The sequence below is a fragment of the Etheostoma cragini genome, chromosome 18 (genome assembly GCF_013103735.1).
Source record: "Etheostoma cragini isolate CJK2018 chromosome 18, CSU_Ecrag_1.0, whole genome shotgun sequence".
Classification (NCBI taxonomy): Eukaryota; Metazoa; Chordata; class Actinopteri; order Perciformes; family Percidae; genus Etheostoma; species Etheostoma cragini.
In genome coordinates this window covers 5,187,385-5,214,313 of record NC_048424.1, presented here as the reverse complement: position 1 = coordinate 5,214,313, position 26,929 = coordinate 5,187,385, and the positions used below count along the sequence as shown (strand labels likewise).

At 39.6% G+C, this 26,929-nt stretch overlaps 1 protein-coding gene across 2 annotated transcripts in view; it reads left to right on the top strand.

Moving 5' to 3' along the window:
• aven (apoptosis, caspase activation inhibitor) overlaps positions 1 to 26,929 on the top strand; it is a 33,552-nt gene that overhangs the window by 3,688 nt on the left and 2,935 nt on the right. The window contains exons 3-6 of one of the 2 annotated variants that reach the window (XM_034901069.1): positions 24,036 to 24,106; positions 25,397 to 25,492; positions 26,095 to 26,145; positions 26,176 to 26,431. In XM_034901069.1, coding sequence (XP_034756960.1) covers positions 24,036 to 24,106; positions 25,397 to 25,492; positions 26,095 to 26,145; positions 26,176 to 26,431 — 474 coding nt within the window. Of the gene's footprint in view, positions 1 to 24,035; positions 24,107 to 25,396; positions 25,493 to 26,094; positions 26,432 to 26,929 lie in introns of both variants that reach the window. The other variant, XM_034901068.1, reaches the window with a different exon arrangement.

Genomic DNA, 26,929 nt, shown 5'->3' with positions numbered 1-26,929 from the left:
AGCTCCCTTTTCGTCACAACGGTGCGATAAACAGAATGTAATACCGCACCAGCTGCTCCGATTCTCCGACCAACCTCAGGCTCCATTGTCCCCTCACTCGCGAACAAGACCCCAAGGTACTTAAACTCCTTCACTCACCCCCCTACCCGTTGTTTGATTTGAATTTTATAAATCAACAGGATGTGATTTGGGTATCAAGATGGGATTATTCAAATTAGGGTTACACCATTTATTGACCTTGTGTTAATTAACAAACATCTTCCACCAGTCACTTGGCATGATGGCATGTAAATGAACTCGAAAGCATCTAAATGAGATTTTTCTTTCTTGCCCAATTTATTTTTAGAGAAAAATGTACTATCCATTTATGGTACGTTTTAAAAGCCGGTTTCATAATGTTTGAAGCTGCGATAAGTCGACTGACGTGTGTCATTTTAAAATAGTTTGCTAATAATCATATCTTTGGAGCATTTTAGCATTTTTCAGCACTTTGTTTTACCTTTAATGCCACATCTTTAATGTTTTGGTTGATATTCACAGCTCTCCACATCTCAGTGTTAAAAAGCTCCAACAGCCCACTGTGTGCTACACCAGACAGCCACATTTAGCGACTATTTGGTCAACACAATGGAGCTTTTAACAGCCTGACCCCAAACAATTAATGCAAGTGTAGATTCAGATTCTTGGAGTAATAGAAATATAAAACAATTCTGTGAGGAACACTATAAATATCTATCTATCTATCTATCTATCTATCTAGAAGTTGCCTCTTTATCATTTGTGCATGACGTGCAGTAAGTTATGATGCCATTTTTAACACAGGATGAGTGTTTAAGCAGCTTACTGTTTTTACAGAATAATTGTTTTTTTTCTCACGCCATTGGAGAGTTCGTTGCATCGGCGTGTCTCTCTCCCCTTCCCTTGTAGCGTTAAGGCCAAAGGTGCTCCTGTGAGTTGTTTGACTCGATTCTCTCGTCTCTGTGTTTTGCCCACATTGTTAGATTAGTCATGCCGTACAGCAAGAGGCTGCCGCTCTCTAGAGGATACTTAATTGTACGTGGGAGTTGATGCTTTCAAGAGTCGTTTTTCTGGCCAATTAAGGTAGCCGTGAAATCAGGAATCCGCCACAGACACCTCCCATTAATAAGATTTCTTCTTATTGTGGAACTTATTTCTCTGTCACTTATTGTATCCAAGGTGTTGAAGTGTTAAGAATTCTGGTTGGCAAGAATGTGCAGAAGTTATGTATTTTAGGATAGAATTGGCTTTTAACAGTGCTCCTCAACCTTTGTAATGTATCTTATGAGATTCAGAATTGCAGAGCAGAGAGGTCGAGAGAAGTGCTTTATCCACAGTCTGTTGGAGGCGTTAGATGTGTGTGAGATGTTGCAACATTTTAGCATCAAAGAAATGCAATTAGCAGGTTGCCATAATCTTAATACAGGGATGGTGCCTGCCATAAGAAGCCACTGATGAAGACTCAAAGAGAATGATAATGTTGCAGTCCACTGTTGTCAGAGCTGAGCACATATAAACAACCTGAAACAAAACTGTTTTTAAATATACTTCTGCGTGGGTGGAGATTGTTTTGTACTACCTGACATTTCGGGGCAGAAAGCAAGTTTTGTTAAAGGAAGACCATGTAATTTTTGAAGGAATATTTTTTAGAGCCGAAACAGTTGGTGTATTAACTGATTGACAGAAAATGAATCTGCACCAATACTGTTTTACAAATCTTTCAAGCCAAACTTTGTTCCAGCTTCTCAGTTGTGTAAATGGCAGGAATAGGGAAACATTGTTGTTTTTCTACCTGGACCCTATTTTTTGTGTCTAAGTGACTGATGGGAACAACTCTCTTTGACACTGGTCCAGTATTAAGCGAGATGGCGGCAGTCTGCTGTCAGCAAAACAAGCTCCAATGTAATCTGTTGGGCAGTTGCACTCCTTCAATTACCGTCCACTGGCAGGCTCCAATTAATATTGAGTGTCTCACAACATTATGGAAAGGATTTCTAAGGAGGTCGACCTTTATTTCAAAGAGTAACATAATTATTATTGTAGCATACTGTATATACATGCTAAAAGTATTGAAATGGAGTCTGGTGGGTTTACCGATCCCAATATCTGAGCCTTTCCGGTTGAAACGAAGAGGATTTTACTCCTTTTTAAAAGGTTTATCTCTGTAAGGATCCTTTCCATAATTTTAGACACTTAAAATGATAATCTGAGCCTTTCAGTGGCAAAAAACTGCTGGTCACAGCATTCTTGCCAAATACTGGATTTGGAAATTTTTTAGGTAGGGGTGGGAATCACCAGAGGCACCACGATATAATATTATAACGCTTTTTATTTTAAACAAATTGCCATTTTCTGTGATATGTTGCAATTTATTATCTTTTTTTTTCAACTTTTTCAACATTCAGTTCACTTCAGTTTTGACTAAAAACGAATTTATTTTATTTTTCTAGTACCAAAAAGTTAAAAAAAATTCTAATGTGCAGTTTATCTAATTAAAAAATTCCCCATGCCGTCTGTGTATCAATACTGTGTTGCCACAGAATGTATTGTGATGCTAGGCAGGATCGATTTTTAAGTTTTATATCAGAAACAATTGAGAGCCCCAGAACAGCTTTATAATAAAAGTTGAAATGAGATTTTTTTCAGCATTTCAAACAATAATAATCCTAAATTGGGAAATGTAGGTAAATGTGACATGTTCAAGATTTAATAGTTATAACGGCAAATCTTTTGATCAATGTCTAATCATTGACGTCAAGCCTCAGCAAGTGTGTGTTCATTTTGTTTTGGTGTATTTTCTTTTCACGTAACATAACTTTTTTTTTGCCCTGGCACATCTGCCGCTGTTGATTAGTAATTAATAAACAAAGTATAATCAACGTACAACATTCCGATGTATCATTATAGATCATGATAAGAATTCAGTGATTCCCTGGTGAAAAAAAAAAACAGCAGTATATTAAATGATTAAAATCACCATCACCTTTACCAGCTGCAGCATTATCGTGACGGACACACTCACGCATCAATAATCATAATCCTAGTATGTTGCATGATGAGTATGTTTTACTTTTGGTACTTGAAGTATATTCTGATGATAATACTTTGAATGGATGACTTATGTTGTACTTTAACAGACAATTTCTACACTGTAGTATTGCTTCTTTTGTCAGTTAAAGATCTGATATTGCTGAAGTCCATACATCCCACTCCTTACATTCTTACTTTCTACCTAAGATGATCTGGTGCAGAGCCTGTCACTGCTGTTTATATAATCTCCGTTTATGTAACCTCAGCTTGCTTATTTTTCCATTTGACTTTTTCCTTTATGTAGCCAAATGCATTTGCTGCTGCAGTAATCTCACAGAGATTGTCAAGTTTTTATTTGATTACTTCAGGTAGTAATGAATTCATACGCTAATGATGAATGCACAAAGCGAAACAAAATCAAACACAAGGTCTATATAGACTTCTACCTTTTTGCCCTTGACAATCTAATTAAAATATATAATGAAGCCATCAGTACATACATTGGCTGACTTTCTACTCTATTGAAAGCTCAACTGTACTCAGTGTGATCTGTGAAAATGGGGTCTTACCGGGTGTCATGCAAACACACGTTTGATTTGAATTGAAATTCATGTTGTCTGTTGTGTTGTGGCCCGGTGGATGGCTATTACAGCCCCACTGTTTTTCCAAACATTCCAAGGGCTTTTAGCATTCATGTGTTTTGATTGAGTCTGATTGCACCTTCTATTACTACATTGAGATTCACAGTATGAGGATGCAGTAGACCCATTTCATGACTTCCAGACTGAGGTTGCTTTACAAGGATGAAACCTTGGCGCTTTTGAAATTCATAATAGCTTTTAGTAGCTGCTTTTGTGTCGGATTGTTTTTATCAGAAATACATTTTGGTGAAAGGCGGATGTATTGAGTGAATTAAAACACATCACGTTATTATTCCAGAGTTACTGGCTGTAGACTGTTGTACATCCCCAGGTTGATTTCATTTTGCCAGGTCTTGTCTCAGTTCTTGCATTGTTGTGGGTTGATTGTGCTGTTGCTATGCACACATGGTGCGATTGCCTTGTTCTGTGTGTGTCCATGTGTCTGTAAGACTGGGGGGATTTGCTGGGCAGTTATTTACATCCAAACACGGTCATCTATCTGTACACATTAACACAAGGATCAATCCTCCTCCCCCGCAGCCGTAGTTTACAAAAGCCGCTAATGGGCACCTATCAAGGCTCAATCATAATGAGACAAAAAGAAAATCACATTAGAGCTTCAGTGATTCAGCTAACTAGATTGACGAACACAAGGACGTATTCCTAACCAAGATGAATAGTCCCAATCATAACATTAATTTATATGTTCCGGTGACGTTATGGATACTTGATCAGCCTTTGAGACTGGAGGAGACTGGCGTCAAAAGCAGAGGAATGAGGCTGTCTATGTACAGTCTGCTTGGCAAAAATAGGAAACAAAGCATTACAGCTTGTTTGTTTCCCCGCAATTGCTGATTAGGATGAAGCCAGTAGAGGACGGTGTGAGGCCAAATGAAGCAGCAGGTGGATCATAGACACTCCACTGAGATCATCCCACAGAACAGTCTACCCACTTTCATCCTTAAAAACCCTAGAGTCACTTATGAGGGCTCGTTTCAGGGCTGCAACCATTTTCATTATCAGTTTTTGGGCAAATTAACATCTTAAAGAATTGCCCCAAATAATGACAGGAAATTGTAAAATTAAAAAGTATAATAATAACAAGTTCCCCAGAGCTGTAGGTAGAGTTGCTTCTTTTGACTGACCAACATATTTTAATTACAATTTGGATATCTTCTATCCTGACATAGGTTCATTTCATGTCTAAATAATGATGTATATTACAATATGACGTTTTGTGGTAATTCAATAAAACTTGTCGTCCGAATGATGTAAATGTTGCTGCAACGCAGCCCAGCCCTATATACAATCATAAGATAGGGTATAAAATTAGTACATTACCTAAAAGTGATTTTTTCCATTTTCCATATTGATTCTTCTTACATTTACTTTCTGAATTAAAAATACATTTTTGGTTTGTGTTTTTACAGCAAATAGTCAAAAGATGAGCCCCATAGTCTCCCAGAGCTGAAGACAATGTCAAATTGCTTGTTTTGGCCACTTTACTTTGGAGCTGCAACAATTAAATCAATAGAAAGTTAATCGGCAACTATTTGATTATCATTTAAGTAATTTTGTAATTCCAAGATACCAAACATTTTCTTCAAGGGTTCCAGCTTCTCAAATGTGAGAATTGGCTGTTTTTAGTGGTATAACATTTCAGTAAAATAATAAATTTGTGTTAACAAAATGAATCACATTACAGTTTCATGACATCACCACCATCCACAATAGTGATAAGCAATGGATCCCATGAAATAATCAGCAAATGAATTAATGAAAACAATCGTCACTTGCAGTAAATCAGCAAATCATAAAATTTGACAAGCTAGGATTAGGGCTTTTTGGCATTACTTTTTAAAGAATTACTTAAAAAATGAATTATTGAAATAGTAGGATATTAATTTGCTGGCGATCAACTAATGGCTTGTTTCAGCTCTAGTTCTGTTTTAAAACTTGTTTAAAAAAAGCGTGTAGTGTTTAAATACCTGCAGGAATAACTACAAGTGCAATGCAGGTAATGGGACTTTTCATCACATGTTTTTTATGATACCTTAAATCAAATCCTCTTTCTCCTCGTACCTTCCACGAGTAAAAAAATAAACAAAGAAGACGTCTACATACCCATACCCAAACGTATTGAAGTATATTTCATATTCATGTTTATGAACATGTATGGGTGTCAAAATGCTGCGAGCTGCGAGTCTGAACTATAAAAGCAGTGGTGACAACTGATGGACCCCAGCACTTGTTCCATGATTCACTAATGTAGTAACTCAGGCTACATTTTCTATTCTGTAATGAGTATTGTACAACGTTAGAATTTATAATATGATACGACTAAACAGTAAGTTGACAGCTGCTCCTGTGTGCTGTTAATTTCCTGCCATAATAGAAACATCAAACAGAATATATACTCACCTCCAGCATTAAATTGGCATTCTGCCAGGTCTTTGATATGCTGGTTGTGCTTTTACTCCTTTTTCAGCCCGGCAGAGTTCTTATCTTCTCTCTATGTCTTTCTCCGCTCTGTTCGTCTTCTCTAGCTTTTTGTTTCACAGTGTTGGCTTCACACCTTCCCTCGCTGGCTCGCTCTTCCCCTCCCCTGTTTCCTCTCGTTGACTTTTTTCCCTCTGTGCTCCTCTCTCCAACGAGGTGAAAAACACACTTGTCAAATACAGGTGGGTCATCACACAGTCTCTCATCCTCACCAGTTGCTAAGTACGAGGTGCTTTGATGCAAACAAGTTTTTCAGCATTGTCGTGTGTAGTGCTGTATAGCTCCTGATCGGTCCGGCTTCTTTCTGAGACAAGAAGGTAAATCTAACAGCTGTTTAGCGTCAATGTCCATGTGACAGCACAGCTTCGGTGCCTCGTTGGCGCTTTTCAGACCTTTTTCACAGAAGGGTGAGTTACTGGAAACGGCTCCTGGTCCTCAACAGTGATAATCAAGTGGATATCTCATAATTCTCATTATAATAATCTCCTAATTTTTTTAAATCTTTTGGTTAATTGATGAAAGCCACAGTTTCTACCTCATTCTGCAAAATTCCAGCAACTCCACTGTCAAGGTAAGCAGAGAAAAACTTCTTCAAACTTCAATCCTCAAGGCCACACAGCTTGAATTACTTTTTGTCTTCTGCTTGCCATGTCTGATAAAGTTGCTCAGATGCACGCTGCTCTAAAGTCCTCACCAACACGTAGATTCAACCGTGAGCCACTATTAGGAGAAATTCCCACATGTCCAGAAGCGTCATCCTGGTTCCAAGCACTGAGCAACATGTAAGAGGGCGAAGGAAAGGGAGGAAGAGGGGAGAGGTGGATGAAGCGGAGGAGGGGAGGAGCCGGAGGAGGAGACGATGTGAGTGTCTGCAGCGGTTCAGAAAGGGCCGACTGTTTGCGTTTGCATGTCTTCATCAGAGGGCAAATGCATTCACACAACTGCTGTCCCCGTTGATGGGGATCTCCAAAGTGCGGCCCTCTTTATAAGTAGAGTGAGTGACCGTGGAAGCAGTCCGTGGTGATTGGCAGAGTTTTTAGACTGTTTTCAGTTTGCTAAGTAATCTCAACTGCCTGTGTTGGCGTCAGTGTGAGGTGCTTTTCAGTGTGTGCGCTTTCCTTTTCTGCTGGTATGACCTTCCTTGTTCAGATAAGCTTCTTGGTGTAGATACACAAATAGAGGGTGAAAACAAATATGGGTTTTTTTCATAAGTAGCTGCGCTGAATTGAGAACATTTTCTTAGTGGTTGAAAGGTAAATTTAGTGGGATGAAGAGATGTTATCTGTAGTATACCCCCGCCGATAAGGGATTTTCTTTTAAGGCTGATTATGCTTTAACTGAAATTAGGTGGGTTAAATAGAGATATGATGTTTGATCAAGTCACTTTTTGATTAATTACATACAAAAATACTATACATATTTTTGGGAAGCAGAATCTCTCCCTAGAGCCTGGATGAGGAGAAACATGGAAAAGACAAGAAGGCTAGTCGAGGATATTAGCTCTATAACGTCCCCAGGAAACTCTCAACATGTTGTGTTCGGTGATTTCCTTAAGATCACTTTTCAGCCTCGTATCTGTGTCCTACTTGTTGCTGGATTGATGAGCAGCTTTTCATCTCAGTAAGCAGCAGAGTGGAGAACAGCTTGGTGACTGCTGTTGACACAATGAGACTAGCCTATCGTCACGTGTTGTGGAACAAGCCATCAGCACCCAACACCACACTGACATGAAGCCTCATACAGGGGAATATGATGTTATTGGATGACATTTTTAGTAAGATTGAGTTATTTATGGACCTCACAACAACAAGGTGTTCTCAGCAATGTTTGGACCATTTTTTGAACCATTTAAGTCTGAAAATTGTCTAGACCCCAGTTTGCTAAGGTGTCACATGAATTTGAGTCTTCATTATCTTTCTACACTGTTGTCAGCAGCTATATCTACCAAATAGAGGGCGTTGAAATGATATCTTTGAAAATAAAACCGATAGCCATACATTTTCTGTGGCTTGAGGTTCGGAGCAAAAGATGGCCGAGTTGTTGCAGGAACATACGCAGAAGCCTGCATTTAACATTTTAATTGGCCACTGCACAATCCAGAAAATTTGTCCAGGTAACTGATGCCACTGGGCAGTGGTTTTAATTTTGCATTAAAAAATTCAAGGCGGGTGTGAAATGTGTTATTTGCAATGCATTGGCTTGGATTATAAACCCATTTTATTAACATTATCAACCAGGATGGAGCAATCAAAACAAATGTGCCGGGTTGGGTTTAATGATACTAGTTAAATTAAATAACATGGCGGACACAAAAAAAATAAAAATAAAGTAATAATATTTTAATCTGCTGCTGCAGTAAAAATAGAACTCTGGATCATAGAACTTGGTTTCCACTCTCTAAATGATCACATTTTTGTGCACTGTGTAACAAAGTATTAGTTATGAAAATTGTCACCCTATAATGCCATTATTATAATTTGGGGCGGGGGGTTGTTGACCGTTGTTCATTGTCTTCTTGCCTATTGGCCTTCAGAAGGATTTATTGAAGAGACACCCATTTTCTGGCTCCTTTTAAATAAAAATAAAAAATTACATCTTGCCCGACTGTCCTGGAAGGACCACAGCTGTCTAATCCCCACTCTGTGTTCAAACAGGTTGAGGAGACCAGGTGCTGTACATTTGCTTTAATGTGAATCATGCATGTTCCTGTGGACCATTAAGCCACAGGCTAGCTATTGATTATCAGGAAAATGCAATACAAGGGATATGAGGCATGTCATAAATGTATCGCTCAGGGAGTTCATGTAATGAAGCAAACAGACAAGGTGATTACTGGATTTCCGTAGATCTGGAACATCACAGGCCACCACCCACACAGCTGACCCCTGTGACACCAGCACTTATGAGCCGCGTTTAATGACGTAGCATGAATACCAAAGACTTCAAAACTGAATTTATTTGGCAAGTGAAAAGAAGTTTTTGAATGAAGTAAGACATAGTTGGAGAAATAAAGGTTTTTGTTCTTTTGCATGGCCTTTTCTGAAGAAGACCTCAAAGCTAAAGAACCAGCAGTGGTTGAGATTCAGCTCGATACGCTGAAGATTTAGATATTTTTGTGCTGTCTAGTACACACACACACACACACACACACACACACACACACACACACACTTGCAAGAAAAAGCATGTGAACCCTTTGGGATTACGTGGGGTTTTGCATGAATTGGTCATAAAATGTGCTCTGAACTTCATTTAAATCACAACAATAGAAAAACACAGTCTACTGAAAATAATACTACACAAACATGAGATGTTGCCATGGTTTAATTGAACATAACACGTAAACATTCACAGGGCAGGGAGGAAAAAGAATGTGAACCTTCGGACTTAATAACTGGTTGAACCTCCTTTGGCCGCAACCTTAGCCAAACGTTTCCTGTAGTTGCAGATCAGACCTCTGACGATCTGGAGTAATTTTGGACCACTCCTCTTCACAAAACTGTTTCAGTGTAGCAATATTCTTGGGATGTCTGGTGTGAATCACTCTCTTAAGGTCATGCCACAGCATTTCAATCGGGTTGAGGTCAGGACTCTGACTGGGCCACTCCAGAAGGCGTATTCTGTGCTGTTGCAGCCATTTTTTGTTCAAATACTTGTATGCTTCAAGTCATTGTCCTGTTGCATCACCCATCCTCTGCAGAGCTTCAGTTGGCGGTCAGATGGTCGTACGTTTTCCTGCAAAATGTTTTGATAAACTCTGGAATTCATTTTCCCATCAATGACATTAATCTGTCCAGGCCCTGAGGCGGCAAAGCAGCCCCAAACCATGACGCTCCCTCTGCCAGGTTTTACAGTGGCGATGAGGTTTTGATGTTTGTGTTCTGTGCCTTTTTTTTTCTCCACACATAGTGATGCGTGTTCTTCCCAAACACCTCAATTTTAATTTCATCTGCCCACAACATATTTTGCCAGTAGTGCTGTGGACCATCCAGGTGATCTTTTGCAAACTTCAAACATGCTGTAACATTTTTTTTGGACAGCAATGGCTTCCTCCGTGGTGTCCTCCCATGTACTCCATTGTTGTTTAATGTTCCTTATTGTAGATGTGTCAACAAAACTGTTAGCATGTGCCAGAGATTTCTGTAGTTCTTTATCTGACAATCTAGGATTCTTCTCTACCTCATGAAGCATTCTGCGCTGTGCCCTTGCAGTCATTTTTACAGGACGACCACCCCTGGGGAGAGTAGTAACAGTGCTAAACTTTCTCCATCTGTAGACAGTCTGTCTTACCGTGGACACGTGAACATCGAGGCTTTTGGAGATACTTTTGTAACCCTTTCCAGCTTCATGCAAGTCAACAATTCTTGATCGTAGGTCTTCTGAGAGCTCTTTTCTGCGAGGCATGGTTCACATTAAACAGTGCTTCTTGAAACCAGTAAACCCAAAAGAAGTGTGTGTTTCTAAAAGGCAGGACAGGTGTCAGCAACACATCCAATATCATCACACTGATTGGAGTCAAGATTGGCTCACTCCTGGCTCCAATTAGCTCTTGGAGAGGTCATTAGGCTAGAGGTTCACATGCTTTTTCCTCCCTGCACTGTGAATTTTTACATGTTATGTTCAATTAAACCATGGCAACATCTAATGTTTGTGTAGTATTATTTTCAGCAGACTGTTTTTCTATTGTTGTGACTTAGGTGAAGTTTAGCGCACCTTTAATATACACATTTTTATATATATGCTATTTTAGGTTTGAGACAAACAAAAGGAAAGCTTATTATATAGAGCTGGAAAGAAGGCATTAATCATTTGTTTAACATCAGATTGAGCAGAGGCAATGGGGCTTTTACCTGGTTGTGGAACTTATAATGATGATAATAAAAATATATACTTTATTCATCCCGGAAGGGGAAATTGCAAACTGTCGGTGACGAGAACTGGAAAAACGGGTGGAAAGTTGCCCTTAAACCCATTATCCAAATGTATAGGTGAACTCTAGGGTACTCTTATCTGGGCACAGCCTCTAAAGCTGTCAAAATATTATATTGAAGATCACTACTGATATTTGTCCGCAGATATATCATTTTGTCAGAGCTGCGTTGTCAAAAGACCTTTTTCAAATTTCAAAAGCTGAGCCAATTATTTAAAAAGACTGCGGTTTAGAAAGTAAAACCAAATTAGTTATTTAATGGTGTGATTCTCTGCCTCAATTAAAGATAATTGGTTTGCATGCTTCACACCTCCCACACTGTGTTGCTTTTCTTGTGGTAAATAACAATAGAGGTGCTGATGATAATGGCACACAAAGCTTTCCACCTGATGCATCCTCGTCCTGCCTGAAAATTTTTGCATTTCATGTCAACTCAGGCTGCTCATTAGCTCTGACCAACCAAACATTTGTCATCAGTCAAACAGTCTTTATTTAACAAGCACCAAACGGTGTGTGCCAAATTCTGCAAACAGGCGTTGCTGTCATAAGCAAACCAGGATGACCCTTGCTTCAGGTAGCATTTGAATAACTTATGACTACTTTAGTACACTGAAGTAATATTCCCTCAAATGTAAATAACAAGGGATCATGGGCAATTAATAGACTAATTGGCTTCTGCAATGAGGCCTTCTTAAAATGGCCCCATTACTTAAGTTACTTGTTTCTCCAAAGTCCGTAAGAGCCTGCCTTCAAATCTGAATGTGGCCTCAGTCTGCAATTGGGGGAACCAAGATAAACGAGCTTCATTAAAAGCTCTAACTGAAAAACAAGCAGAGTTTACTGAGAGATATTTGTGCCTCACAGCATCTCTGCGAGACAGTCTTGAGGAATAAGGTCCTCTAATAGAAAGTGGTAGCCATTGACATTTATTAATCTCCTATTGGTTTTCTTTCTCTAGTTTTTCATTTACCCAGGGAAGGAAAGGGTAAGAAAGGGTAACCTGGGTCAATCAAAATGTAATAATGTTTAAAGGGTGTATCAGTGCTATGGTATACAGTAAATGATGATATTTGATACTCCTGTTAAATTAAAGAACACCTTAAGGCTACAAAAGAAATTGTGCTAAATGTCAACATACACACTAGTGGAACAAGATCAAGTCACCAAGCCCTGTTGTCCAAACTAACATTCAATTCCATTTCTACAGGCAGCACTTTGCAGCACGTGCACACAACTGACTATTTAAAATATACAACCGCTTTCCTTAGTGTAGCCCTATTAGAATTAACCAGAAACGAGGTCGAAACTCAGACTTTTCTTTCTTTTGACTTTTTATGTAACAGATGCCACTGGAAATGCAGCAAAGTACAATACATTTGCTTGAAATCTTCTTAAGAAAACGTAAAATTACAGTTTTTGCTTTTTATCTCCAAAAAGTCCAAGTAGGTAAAGAAGACAAGAGGAAATGCAATTTGTTACTTCCATACCTGCATATACAAAATGGCCATCCTACAATTCAAAGAAAAAATATGAGCAAAGAAGTCATGGAGAATATAAATTCTAAGAATAACAGACTTGGCCCTTTATTTGTTGGCCCAGACATGTTGACCCTTTTATGGCTGCCCAGTGTCTGCATGTACCACCATGTCAATGGCATCTGTTAGGCAGTTGAGCTATGCCAATATCAAACAAGTGCAGCACATGCGTCTCTGTTTCTGGATAATGAAAGGCTTTGTCTCTCTGCACCTCCATGTGGACCTATTGACTTAACTAGTTGATTTCCACGATGCAGCATCTCTCCATGTGTTATTTGAGGGGTTTTATTTTGACAGTTGGTGTAGCTTTAGGTACCTGTGACACAATGAAATGCTATCCAGCAAGTGCATTTGGACCATTAGAACCATGTCTTTGAAGGCTTGTTAGATGCCTGCCTAGTCATTTTTGCACGTATTTGATTGGCCAACGCAGCACCTGGGTGGAAAATGATGTATTTTGATCCTGCAAAAGTCAAGCCAGTTTCAACCGTCTTTTGCCTCAGCCTTCTTCTTTGTCACGCACTTCATGTTTAACAGAAGGGTCTCATTCAACTGCATGAGTTTCAGCCTTTGTTTTGAGTCATTTATTAAGGTTTGAGCAGAAAAAAATATTTTCTCTGTTTTGAATAATTGAATATCTTTAGCCCTCTTCAGGTTTTGGACTGTTGTTGAGACTAATGCAGCAGTTTCAAGACGTCACTATGAGTTCTGGGAAATTGTTATACAAAAGACTGCGGGCTTGGACACAGTATTTTGTTTATTCACTACAAAGAAGCCTTGCTGCTGAAGGGAACTCTACCACATTGTCTTGTAGCCACAAGTACAATGAATGGTCATACCAGCTTTATATGTCTTTTAAGTGTGTCTTTACAGAGTACAAGTGTGTTTTGTGTCTTTTGAGACTGCAGCGCCATAACTCAGTCAGTTATGAGTGTCTCCTGATGAATTTACTACAAGAACAGAGGAACTCTGGATTTCTGGAGCAAATAGATCAAACCTGGTGGCTGCTCTGGAAATCTTGTTTGGATTTTAGTGTTGCGGTGTTTGTCACATTTCATCCGCTCTTCAAAGGATTGAATCCTTCATGCATTCTGGTAGTTTAGTGCTTATTTAAGGTTTCCACAAGTTTGGCTTTATTTTTCTGCCTGTGGGTGAATAGTTCTTATATTCCTGTGGCTTTTTGAGGCCTTTTTGTAAAGAAAGAAGAACTCTGGTAATGCTTTGCTTGTGAGAACAAAATCACATTGTTCTCTAGGGCTGTAATGACATGCGATATGAAACTGAAATTGCGACACTCAGGTCCACGAATCTGTGTCACGGAGTAAGAAGGCAGAATCACGACACACCCCTTCCAACTCCCAGAGTTATTCTTCCCGTCCAGATCCAATGCTACCACATCTTTAAACTACTATTAGAATCAGTCCTTTTGGTTCCTCATCCCCCTTTTGTCAGATAAATGTAGCTTACTGTAAAAGCGGCTAAAAGCGAGGGGGGCGGGGGAGGGTTGAATTTGTGGGTTAGCCCAGAGTTGTTAATCATGGTCAAAACAATCATACTAAAAATAACTGAGTGTGTTGAACAATGTCATAATCTGATGTTGCCTACCAAGAATTAGCTAACATTATAGACTTAGCATTAGCTACTTGTCAACCAACTTTTATAGTAGACACTAGAGCACTTTTCCTCTTCAGTCCACCTACAGGTTGGAAGCAGAATTGTCCATTACTGTTAACATTATTTTTTTGTCTCATACAAACGAGTTAATCACTGAAACAATTTTGGAAACATTATTTTAAGGTACAAAAGAATCTTTGGCGTTGGATCGATCAATATTGAAATCAATCAATGTCAATAAGGTCTCTGTTGCAAAGTGGCATGTAATCCATGACAAAACGATTCCATGCGGCAGAAAACAGTTGTATTACGTTTATCACGAGATAAACCCTTTTTTGACCCCTATGCTTTTGCCACGCCCCCTTTCACAGCTCACGAACTGTATGCCTAAGTCTTGTGTGAGGTATCATTGAGCTCAGCAGGGAGTTCCCTTTTCATTGGTGACAATTTGTAGATTCTTGCGCTAATGCACGGTTGAAAGGTATGGCCCCCACCACGAACCCCGTCGTGCGCAGAGGAGCAACGCTGCTTGCAGCTTCAATATATCATATTTTGAATGTTTTGAAGTGGCTATTACACTGACATAGATCAAAGTACTGTGTATGCTCCACTAGCAGGATAACTATGCACCCCACATATTTCTTTTTGACACTTTTTGATCTCAGCAGTAGATGTAAAATATATGAAAAACAACTAGGGTTGTTGCCTAATAACATCCAGCAAAGTTATAAATGAATGGCCATATCACCTGTTTCAATATGATTGATTAGATCCCAGGTAGGTAGAGCCTGAGCTGCAGCCTCTTACTTCTAAACAAGCTGCACGGCCATAAAACTCACGTCTAATGAGAGCGAGGCCTTGAGTAGATTGGAGCTCTTCTGATACGACTTTGCAATAAACACAGCCTCACGCAATCACCATTAAATGTTCAGAGTAAATGGCTTCAGCCCTCTTTGTTTTGCCTGGTTTGTTTTGAATTTTAATTGCTATTAGCGCAGACAGTGTTTTATCAACGCATAGTGGGTTTCAGTGCTGTGCCGTGTTAAGCTAATTGGTTTGGTTAAAAAGGCGTGACAGGGAGCACGCTGGAGGTACTGTAATTTTTAGAAAGAGGATCAGCTCCATAGATCACAACAACAAGTTTTCTGCAAGTCTTTGTAACATTTTTTTCTTGCTTCATTCCTTCCATGTCCTTTAGTATTTTCCTCTTTTATCTTTCCCTCCAACTTTTTCTAACATTTTCCATCCAGTCCCCTCTCTCAGTGTCTATCAGATGGGATTTGTCACAATAGTAATAACACTTGATCAGTTTTTATAAGCAGCCTTTCTCCAGCTTCTTATCAAGTGAAGATCAGCCAAGACAGACAGTTTAACAGAGAAGTAATTGTTGAATGATCGGACGCCATAACTTTACTGCTAAATGGAGAAGGAAAGGGGGAGCGGGGAATGTGTGTATTACTCTTCCAGTCACGTAAAATGTCAACATTTTACTGCAGGTGTTAGTAGAGAATGAGCAGCGGTACTGTTGCTCCTTACATGTCCCACCTGTTTCAGTCCAACGAGTCACTGCTCTAAGAAAAAAGGCCTATCATGTCCAGGCTGCGGCTGGACGTGATTAGGGAAAAACATGTTTCAGTGTCAAAAAATTACATGTATTGTTTCAGCCCCATGTTGATTAGCACCGTCCACATGTAAGTTGTCCTACAGCTCTCACACTTCTTTGCTAATTAAGGCTCTAAACATATTCAGTTTAAAACTGACTTTAAAGAATCTTTAACGGGACTCTTATCGTGGATAAAAGAAGACTTAACAGTATAAATGTTGGTGGCATTATTGTTCCTGTTAGGTGCCTGTTACTATGAAAAAAAGACAAGTAATAAAAGTTGTCCATAGCAAAGCCATCCAGATCCAGCACGTCTTATCTTCGTTCTGAATCGGTGCCAGCGCTTGACTGTCTAACAGTGCATAACGAGGCGAGAGGGGGGTGAAGATGAACAGCGGCGGGGTGAGAGCAGAGTGGAGTTGAGTGTAGCAGGAAAAGACCAGAGCGGAACAGAAAGGCAGTAGCAGGGCCACGACACATCCCAAATATAAAAGATGAGAGCGGGACGAGCCATAGATAGCTCAGCGAAGCTGGGGTTGCGAGCAAAAAGCTGCATTTGTTAATGTGGGGTTCAGCCAGCAAGATGTCAAGAGACAGGATACCACATTATTCAGAAGTTACACAATGCCAGCCAAGCCACTTAGCACACAGCATGAGTAATCCAGTGTTTATTCACTGTGAAATAACTCTGAAGTTCACCGGCCCAACTGACGCACTTAGACAACCATTTGAGCTATGAATTGGTCTTTAATCAGTTGTGTACGTTTATGCGGGAGCTTTACTGGCATATTTAGTAATGAGAGTAATATTTAGCCTAATTCGTACCAGAGCTGTCAGTCTTTGTATATGATACCATTGAAATTTCATTTATTGTTTTAAATATTTGAGTATTTAATTCTCAAATGCAGCATATTATTAATATGTACTACACTACTCAGGCTTATGCCTTACCAATGCCACTAAAGCATGTGGTTGTTGCACGTTCTGTCCACTAGAGGGACTTCTAACATTAGCCTGGCCTTGAAGTGGACCTGCGTCATGGCGAATTGCAACCAACTTTGTTTACACTCATTTTCCACCTGGAGCACTCTGCGACAAACATAAATTAACAGAGAACTCTGTAATGAAACATTATCTAACAATATAGTGAATGTTGTGAAATGCTAACCGTGCTCAGATAGCACAGTGAATCATGTTAGAAAGCACAACCGAAATGATTTGTCATAAACTAAGTAACAATAGTGGTAGCTACAATGCTAACATAATTAATAACTAAGCCAACGGTGCTGTCACTACTATTTTAATGATTTATAAGCCACCTGTTTGTTGCATATTGTCACGTTACTGAAAATACAGCAATTTCAAGGTAATATGTTGTTGAAGCAAACTCTTGACAGCTGTAGGGCTGCGGAAATAAACTTTAGATTTCTCCATGAATCTCCCAGCTAAGCTAACGTTATTATAACTCGCAACGCAGTTGGGAATCAAGAATGAGCTAACTAATGTGAACATAAGCACTCTTGCTCATGGTAAAACTATTTCCCGTCCTTCCAATTTCCAGTCACAGCCTGTCACCCCCCCCTGTATTAACGTTAGCTCTGTGACCTCACAATGCCATGTGTTGCTCACTCCCGCTAACTTAATGTTCAAAAGACGTGACATGAGGGACACATGCGGGTAGACCAAGGGGAGAAGAGGGAGGATAGCTAAGGTTAGCCAGCATTTTATTTAAAAAAAAAAGTTATATTTGAATGGTAGTTTCAGCATTTCAATTATTAGTATTGATTTTTTTTTACTATTCAAATAATGTTGGGCTTTTGGTAATGGTTCCTGCAGCCAAACGTTTCCAGGTGAACTTAAAGACAGGTATAAAATCCAATAATAAAAGTTTGTGTTCGGTGTAAGAAATTAACAATTTCTTGGAAAACAAGTCATAAATCCAAAGTTTTGGTCTCATCCCGTGTGCTCTTTGGCAGATTAATCGATAAAGAATACGTATAAATCGCAGCTCTAGCTGACATAAAGACCAGTCATAGAGGAGGACGGACTGTTTTTCACTCATCTTGTTGACACGTGTGGCTTCAGGTGCAACTATGCACTTTAAACAGTGTCAGCCCAGAGCAGAGAGGGGATTTAAGTCTCTCACATCTGTTTAGACGAGCAAGAATGAAGAGTTGGCGTCACTCTCTCTTTCATTTTTCTTCACTCCCCTCTTTTTCACACACTCCCTCCTTTTCTTTGTCTTTCTGTCTTCTGAAGCTTGGACAGAAGTCTCTCTCATCCTCACCGCCAGCTGTTGCCATGGTTGTGTCATCCCTCTCTGAACTACCTGGGATGGTATTTCCATGGACACCGATCAGGTTGGCACTGGGCTGTGAGGTGTAGGAGGGAGGCAGTTTACGTTGTCAGCGGTTCTGTGTGTTGGAGACAGACTGAAGGAGACAGAGGAGGAAGAGGAGGATTAGGGTCTGGGAAGATATTAACCAGAGAGGAGCAGGAATAGGAAAAAAAGAGTGAGAACATGAGAGTGAGAGGCCACGGTTGAAGGGTAATTTCTACTCGATGTACCCTTTTAGCACAGAGTTGTTCAAGTCGGGTCTGTGAACAACAAAACAAGAGGGATGAACCCCCAGGGGAAGTCTCGCACTGAATCCTGGAGTTGTTCCATTAACACCGGAGTGGACATACCATTTGAAAGACATGATTATACAGGTTTTCCTGCACTTCATGATGAATTGCAAACTATTGCCTAAATGTTAAAGTGACTCTTTAATGCATCATTCTGTTTCCATGAGAGGAAATAGAAGACCTGGATTTTTTGACACTGATATTTGAGAACAGTGTGAATCGGACAACAATATATCTCCTTAGAAATCTAAGTATCATAATAATAACAATACAAACAACATTTGTTCATAAAGATGAAGCCTACAAATAATTTATTTCTGTAATTTGTTACCTGGCAACATAAAGTACATTTCATGCCGATACCAATATGTTTGTGATATGGCAATAATGTCAGGTCCTAGTTTGCATTTGGAGCGATTATATTTATGAAACTGTTGTACTTGATGACATTTGTCTTTGTAAATAATAGACATAATCTTTATATCACAATATCTCATCGAATGGAAGGCACTAAATAAGATACTAGAGTTTCATTTATCGATTTTTCTCTCTATTTTTAGTCGTTTACTTTGCTCTGCCTGTTCACATCTGTATGTAGCTTTCTATATTGATTTATGGTGCAGCTTTTAAGGTCTGTATAGATATATAGATTTTTAAAGAAAATCTGATATACTTTGTGTGTGTGTGTGTGTGTGTGTGTGTGTGTGTGTATACTGTATATATACTGTATATTATCACTGTAAAATGTCTCAATAATACAGTATATCTTGATGAAAAGGAAGTAATAACAAATGTTAAGAACACCTTTAAAATGGATGTTATGTATACATGTATGTGTATTTACATGTACAGTACGTTTAGACAAACTCTGTCATAGTGACGCCGTTTCTAAATCACCTCAAACATTGGGCTGCTCGACTATGGAAAAAATAACAATCATGAAGATTTTGTTCATGATTGAAATCACGATTATTTAACACGATTACTCATTAACCTTTGGATATAATGGATAGTGTTCCATGTAAAATGTTAGTGTCTTTGGATCAGAATAAAAACTGTTTTACTACTGTGATTTGGTTCAGCTTTACAGATATCACACGTAACATTACACAACTAATGAACAATTCCGGATACATAACACAATGTGCATCTCACATCACATTTTTCCTCACTATGACCACTACTACTGTTATAAGTAAACATTGTGCCAAAATATGAACAACAATGTCGCCATCAGTGGGCTTATTTGCTGGCTAACCTAAGGAAAAATCCAGCACATAGACGGTGCCTTAGAATAACGTTGCGTGAAACAGGTGATGCACGCGACTTGCCCCCCTGAATGTATGTCCCCTTATGTTTGCCCGTTCTATTTCCCATGATTCATAGCAGGTTCAACTGACTAAACGGTTTTCTACCTCCAGTTGAAGTGTTTGTTTACATAGCATGCTACCATTAGCGTAAAGAGCTACGGTAATAGTTCTTAAACGTATTAAAGTAGTTGATTATTGTTCGGTCAAGATAAGGAGCAGTTGGTGGCTACACACTTTGCAAAAGATCGTGAAGGCGACCGTGTCAGAGTGCCACATCCCTCAAAATGAACAGGTTGGGTGGAGGACATACAGCTGTGGCCAGGAGTTAGCCATATTGACATCATTAATTATTTGATCTTTTCGGAGGGTGTAGATCGTGAGGAGATTTATGAAAGCACCAAAGCCTTCAATTACTTCTATAGTAATATAGTTGGCCGCATTTTTTTGGTACTGAAGCACGGAGACTGTCTTTTTTAAAGCGGAGGTAGACGGGAGCCAAAGTGCTAACCAGCCTAAGCTTATTGCTTGGGTTATGCTGCAGCCGTCGGGGGTGATAGAGGCTGTCTGTTGTTTAATGTATTTTAGCAATTTGGGGATGACGAAATCTGAAACACATGGAAAATGGATATATGTCAGACTCAGGTAATTTATTAGCTGAATGTGCTCATTACAGGTTCAGAATGCAGTTACTACTGGGGAGACAGGGCTTGCGTGTAGAGATGGGCAGCGCAGGGTTGCCATGGATAACCAGATAGAGGTGATAATTATTTCTTGATTACTTTCCTTTTTTTTTTTCTCTAATCTATGCTTTAAAAAAAGTGGAATATTGGATATTTTTACCTCTTCATGAGTTCAAAAATGATAAAAATAAACCAATCTGAAAAGGGAACTTTATCCTTGGTTAAACAATTCATAGACACATGCAACCTGTGTAGATGTTTTGCATTGTGTTAAAAGATCACCAGACAAGCCAAGATTGGAAACCACTGCTTTAATCAAATAAATATATTCATGCCTCAGAAGTCTACGTGAAGACGGAATCTTCATCAAGCTAATTAAAGCATTTATTTAAGAGTGCTCCGATTGATCAGTCACTGACCGTTATCGGCCGATAAAGGCTTTAAACCGTTTGAATGGTGGTCTCCATAAAGGCCAATCAGATGGCGCACTACTCGTTAGAGTTCAGGTACACTTTAAGTTTGTGGAAAATAACAACAGTTACATTAAGACAGTTTTTTTTTTGTCATGTATTTTGGAATGAGGCTTATTTGTTAAGCTCTTAGCTGTTTAAGGTGTAGAGGAAGTTGAATGTTTCCTGTCAATAAAAACAATTCACAATACATTATCTTCTGTTAATTTGAATACATATAAATTGACTGACTATATGATAAATATATGACATGATAAATAGAAGGCTTCAAATAGACCTGGTGATCGGTAAAAAACAATAATATGCTCCATATTTAAATAATTTTTATTGAACTCCTTGTTCACTCATGCCTCTACATTTTTCTGTTTAGGGTATTTATATATTGTAGGTATATATTAGTGTGTATATTTTTTTTTGGGTTGTTTTGTGTGTTTTTTTTTTTTGGGGGGTTGTTTTTTGTGTGTTAGCACAGTGTGAGCAACGATGCTCCAAAGAAAAATTCCTCGTATGTGTCCTCATACCTGGCGAATAAAGCTGATTCTGATTCTGATACTGCTTCCAGCAATCAGTGATCGGAGCACCCTTCCATTTATTGAACAATATTTCTTTGGTAACATGCCATCAAACAGGTCAGTGCTAGTGTTTATGAAGCCATTGTGACATTTGAGTTTCATTTTCCTTCACCAGACCTAATCCTGTTGGATCTTTGTTGACTTTGTCACCAAGTTAATGGTTCTCTGGTTCCTGATTTGAAGGAGAGGGGCCCTTGACATTGTAAGCAAACAATGTCACCAGTCTGGTGAATTAGGTTTAAGATTTCGATTTCACGTCTACCAAATCCCGGTTTTATATGCTCAAATCCTTCCCTATGAGGATGAAAAATTAAGTCAATCTTCCCGATAACAGACACTAGTGTGCCCCAACATAAAGTCGCCCAACGCCTTAGCCGTCACATAAAGCTGACATTTCCGTTCCCTTCCCTTATCCGCCTGCCTCGCAGTCATTGATGCCTCGACAATGCTTCTATTCATAAATGATCTTTTCTCTGGCTGTTTGACAGCAGGGATTCTGCCATGCTGCAGCCTCTTCGTCTTGACCCCTTTTACTTTCCGTAGAGCCAGCCAATCAAGGACAGCCGCAGATGGTGCTCAGCGTCCCCACCTGAAAGGCCCGAGTGTCTTTCTAATGTAACAAACCGAGAGGCTGTGCCCGACTGCAGCCACTCCGCCCGGTCTCCCGCTGGCCGTCCATCTGTGTGCGACAGACCGAGCACTCTGCTGTGCTTGGAACAGAGCTGCCAGACCTGCACGTTGTTCAGCATCAGCATGCTTTGATTTAAGCAAGCACGTCCTCATCCCTGTCCTTAAATTATGCATGTTGCTGGTTATTAAATACATTTTCTTTTAACAGTATTTTCGTGGCTGTGAAAATTGCAGACTTTGGCACTAGAATGAATCCTGCAGGAGACTCATCCATACTGTATGTACATTGTTGACAATGCTGATTTTTTTTAAATCCCCATTTAACGTTTTCAAGGCTATTTTGCCCCAATCCACTACAGCGTTGCTCAGATTGCTCAAGTTTCCTTTATGACTTCAATTCAGTCAGTGTTTGGAGCTCAGACCTTAGTGTGTCTTTTTTTAGAAACACCTCCATGGATTGGCTTGAAACCTTGTTGAGTTGTTAGCTAGTAGTAGCAATGTAGCTTTTTAGTTGTTAGCCAGGACATAGATGTTGACCAGCATGTTTCGGTTTTGTTTCCATCGCAAAATATATACATATAAATAATAGGAAAGCCACGGCACCACAACTTGTAGTTTCTACTGTTTTTGTAAAGATTAAAAAGTGAGCATCAGAGGTGCTGGTAGTCTTTTTTTTTTTTTTTTTTTTTTTTTTTACCTTGCACAGAGCCAGGCTAGCAGTTTCCACCTGCTTCCAGTCTTTGTGCTAAACTAAGCTCATCCCGATGTCTAACGTCATGTAGCGTTCAAGTATTTCTTCCTTCTGTGTTTGAACACACAAAAAGCTTTCTCTTCTTCCTCTAAATGATTCACATTCACCCTGTTATTGCACCCAGAATTACAGCCCTACTGATTGATTGGTTGTGGTGGAAGCCCCATCCACAACACGAGGGGTTTTATGTCGAGCAGTTTGTACTGGAGGTGTTGTGTTTGACTCAGCACTCGTTGTCCATGGTTTCCCTCTGTACCAAACACCGGTCTCCTCGGGAACGTGTTCTCGTTGGATCATCTGCGTCTAACCGCTCTGAAAACCAACGTCTCTGCCCCAACGTGTGCTGCTGCTGCTGTTTGGCCTTATTAATAATAATAATAAAAATAATACAGCCTCGGTACCCTTGTAGTTACGAGAGCCCTCAGCAGGGCTTAAAGTGTTCCAGCACCGTGCCGGATCTCCGGCGTGCGGCCGTGAGGAAAAAATAAATAAATTTGGGAACTTGCATGCAGTTTAATACTTTCAAGTCAAATGATTTCACCTACCAATAATATGAGAGGAACGCAGCTCTAATTAACGCTTGTAGGATTATCATATTAATACAATATGAAAATCTACTTTGACTCTTAATTTAATATATGGTTGGAAGATGTTAAAATGTATCCACAAATTTTTACTTCTTAAAAATGACTAACTGTTTTGCTGGTCAAATTAACTTTAATGTTTGCATATTAACACATTACACTGTGGACCCCCCCCCCCACCCTAAAAAAACTTCCAGGCTCAGGACTGTTTTCCAATTTAAGCCCTGCCTTAGCCAGTTGATATTTAGAAAAACAAAGCCACATGTTCACCCTGCTTTCACTCTCCCGCTGATCAGCTGTTTACACACAGCTATGGATTTCTTTACAGAGAAACATTGCTTTGGCATTTCAGACATTTCAAGATTAGGTGTGAAGGCCACTCGGATCACACGAGCCTGGAGTCGTCCTTGTAATGAAGAGAAATGAACGAACTAAGGGAGATACGTGTGGTTTTGATTTGAATTAATACAGACAGCAGTCCTGCAGGACGTTGACTGCAGTGGTCTTATGTCAAGCCCTGTCCCTGTGTGTCTTTCCCAGGGGATTCCTTCACTCAATTCCGGTTTTCAGAAGAAAAGCACTGGGAGATGGACTCGTCTGCAGCCAGTCAGGTAAATCTACATCCTCTGCCCACTCTGCAGCATTCTGCAGCTTTTCTTTGTCTTTCATGGATTTAACCCACTTTTCAAGTATGAATCCCTCAAACAGTTAAAACATCATTTAAACAGTCTCTTGGGTGCATTTGATTCCGTGTCCTTTCTTTTTTTTTATCCTCATTTAACGTTTTCAAGGCTATTTTGCCCCAATCCACTACAGCGTTGCTCAGATTGCTCAAATTTACTTTATGGCTTCAATTCATAAAATTCATTGTTGGAGCTCAGGCCTTTGTCTCTCTCTTTTTTTGTTAGATGCATGACACCTCCATAGATTGGCTCAAACCTTGTTGAGCTGTTAGCTAGCAGTAGCTTTTCCCTTAATTTCAACTGTTTTACTGTTTTTGTACAGATTAAGCCCCATCCACAACACGAGGGGTTTTATGTCGAGCAGTTTGTACTGGAGGTGTTGTGTTTGACTCAGCACTCGTTGTCCATGGTTTCCCTCTGTACCAAACACCGGTCTCCTCGGGAACGTGTTCTCGTTGGATCATCTGCGTCTAACCGCTCTGAAAACCGACGTCTCTGCCCCAACGTGTGCTGCTGCTGCTGTTTGGCCTTATTAATAATAATAATAATAATAATAATAATAATAATAATAATACAGCCTCGGTGCCCTTGTAGTTACGAGACTCACCTGCACCCAGTCAGATAAATCTATATCTTCTACCTAATCTGCAGCATTCTGCATCTTTTCTTTGTCTTGGATGGATTTAACCCACTTTGTAAGTATGAATCCCTCAAACAGGCATTACGTCAAAATGCACAGCAGTTAAAAAAGCAGAAAGAGCTAATGTAGCATTGTTAGCTCGCTAGCGACAAGTCTGTTTGTCGTTGGGTCGACGTTAGGCCACACTGAAATATCTCAACAACTATCAGACTGGCACCAAGTCTGAAACCATGTCTCCCAGAGGATGAATCCTACTGACTATTGGCTGAAGGATTCATCATTTTCAAATCCAAATCTAGATATGAAAGAATGCAATTAGCTAATTGAATGTGAATATTAAGTTGAACGTTTGCATAACATCTGGTTTAAGAAAAAACAAGTAAAACCCTGTAAGAAGAATAGATCTCCCAATACTGAAATTATAGTTGGACTTTTGAATTTATAGCCTGATGAAGATCCTGTGGGCTTAAAATGTGGCTGTAGGTTTGATATTCTCAGTCAGTTGTCTCTAAACTTTGTGGATTTGTTTTGTTTGTTAGTTTGAGACACATTGCTTTGTTTTCGTGGCTGCTCTGTAGATGTCGTCCGTGTTCGTGGACCTCCCGGCCCTCGCTCAGATCCTTCAGCGGGTGCCCCTCCATCAGAGACTCGACCTGGAGGCCGAGCTGCATCAGGTAGGCCGTCTGTCTGCGTCTTTACTGGAAGAACTACCATAAAAACTGGTCTAACCAATTTTGGAATTTGGTTGCAGGTTTTAAATGTTTTTTAGTTTTTTTTGTGCTGAGCAATAATTCAATATAATTTTTCGTCTTTCCTTGGAATCATATTGTTATGAAATCACATATCGAGATATACAATTTCGTTGTCTAAATTGATAATAACAAGCACACACTATCTCAGTTTTTTTTCCAAAAATCTGTTATGAAATATTTTCACAGAATATCATTTGGAGAATGGCAGATTTCTTTTAACATCACACTATTTTTGTGCATGCATGTAAACATAGGCAGTATATAGCTGGGGGGGGGATGTCTCTGTAATTTCTCTTGAAACTGTTTACCACGTTATTGATGATTATTTATCTACGACATCATTGTAGATAAATAGTTTGTGAAAACACAAATTTGTAACCTTCAATATTGTTGCAATATCGATATCGATGCATTTGGTCAAGAACAGTGAGATATCTGATTTTCTCCGTATCGTCCAGCCCTTTTGTTGATAAACTCACTACAGGCTCTGTGTTTCATTTATGTTTACACTAATCCTGTTTCAGGTCTCTACTCCAGTGGAGCTGCCCACTATGACCATCGCACCTAAACAGGAGGTCCCCAAACCGGAGGTCCCCAAACCGGAGGTCCCCAAACCGGCCCCCTTCACTCCTCTGTCTGCACCTTTTATAATCCCCAGCACCAACCAGAAAGTCGCCGTGCCTTCTAACCCAGCGTCGGGCTCCGACTCGCAGGTTTCCTCCAGCGCTGCAGAGCCGGCGTTGGATGACGATGGCGATGAAGAGCTGGACCAGCTGCTCGGTTTACAGAAACCAGTCTCGGGTGTTTCAGGAAACCAGTTGGTCAGTGTCGCGGCCGAGCAGAGGGCAGTTCCAGAGAACGGTGAGTCTAATCAGCAAAACTCAAATATATATTCAAGTTTGACATTTTGGGAAATGTGTATGTTTTTAGTGCGAGTGTGAGAAGAGAGGATTGATACCACTCATGTCTGTGCAGAAAATATGAAGCTACAGCTAACAGCCACTTAGCTTAGCATAAAGCCTGGACACAAGGGGAACCGGCTAGCCTGGTTCTGCCCAAAGGCAACCCACCCGCACCTGGAAATTCACTAGTTAACGCAGTATATGTTAAGTTGAGGTGACATTTATGACAAATGATATAAAGCTTTTTTTGACAAACTATACAATGACTTTTAACAAACCTTTTTTAATGTAATACTATACTATGATTCATTAAATTTTTTATAACATACTATAATTTTTATTTCCTCATTTTTATGAGATACGACACTGACATTTTCTCTTTTATCATACTATATGCCATGACGTTTTATGACCTACTAGGATCGGTTTCTCATTTGTATGACTTTTTTTTTGTACT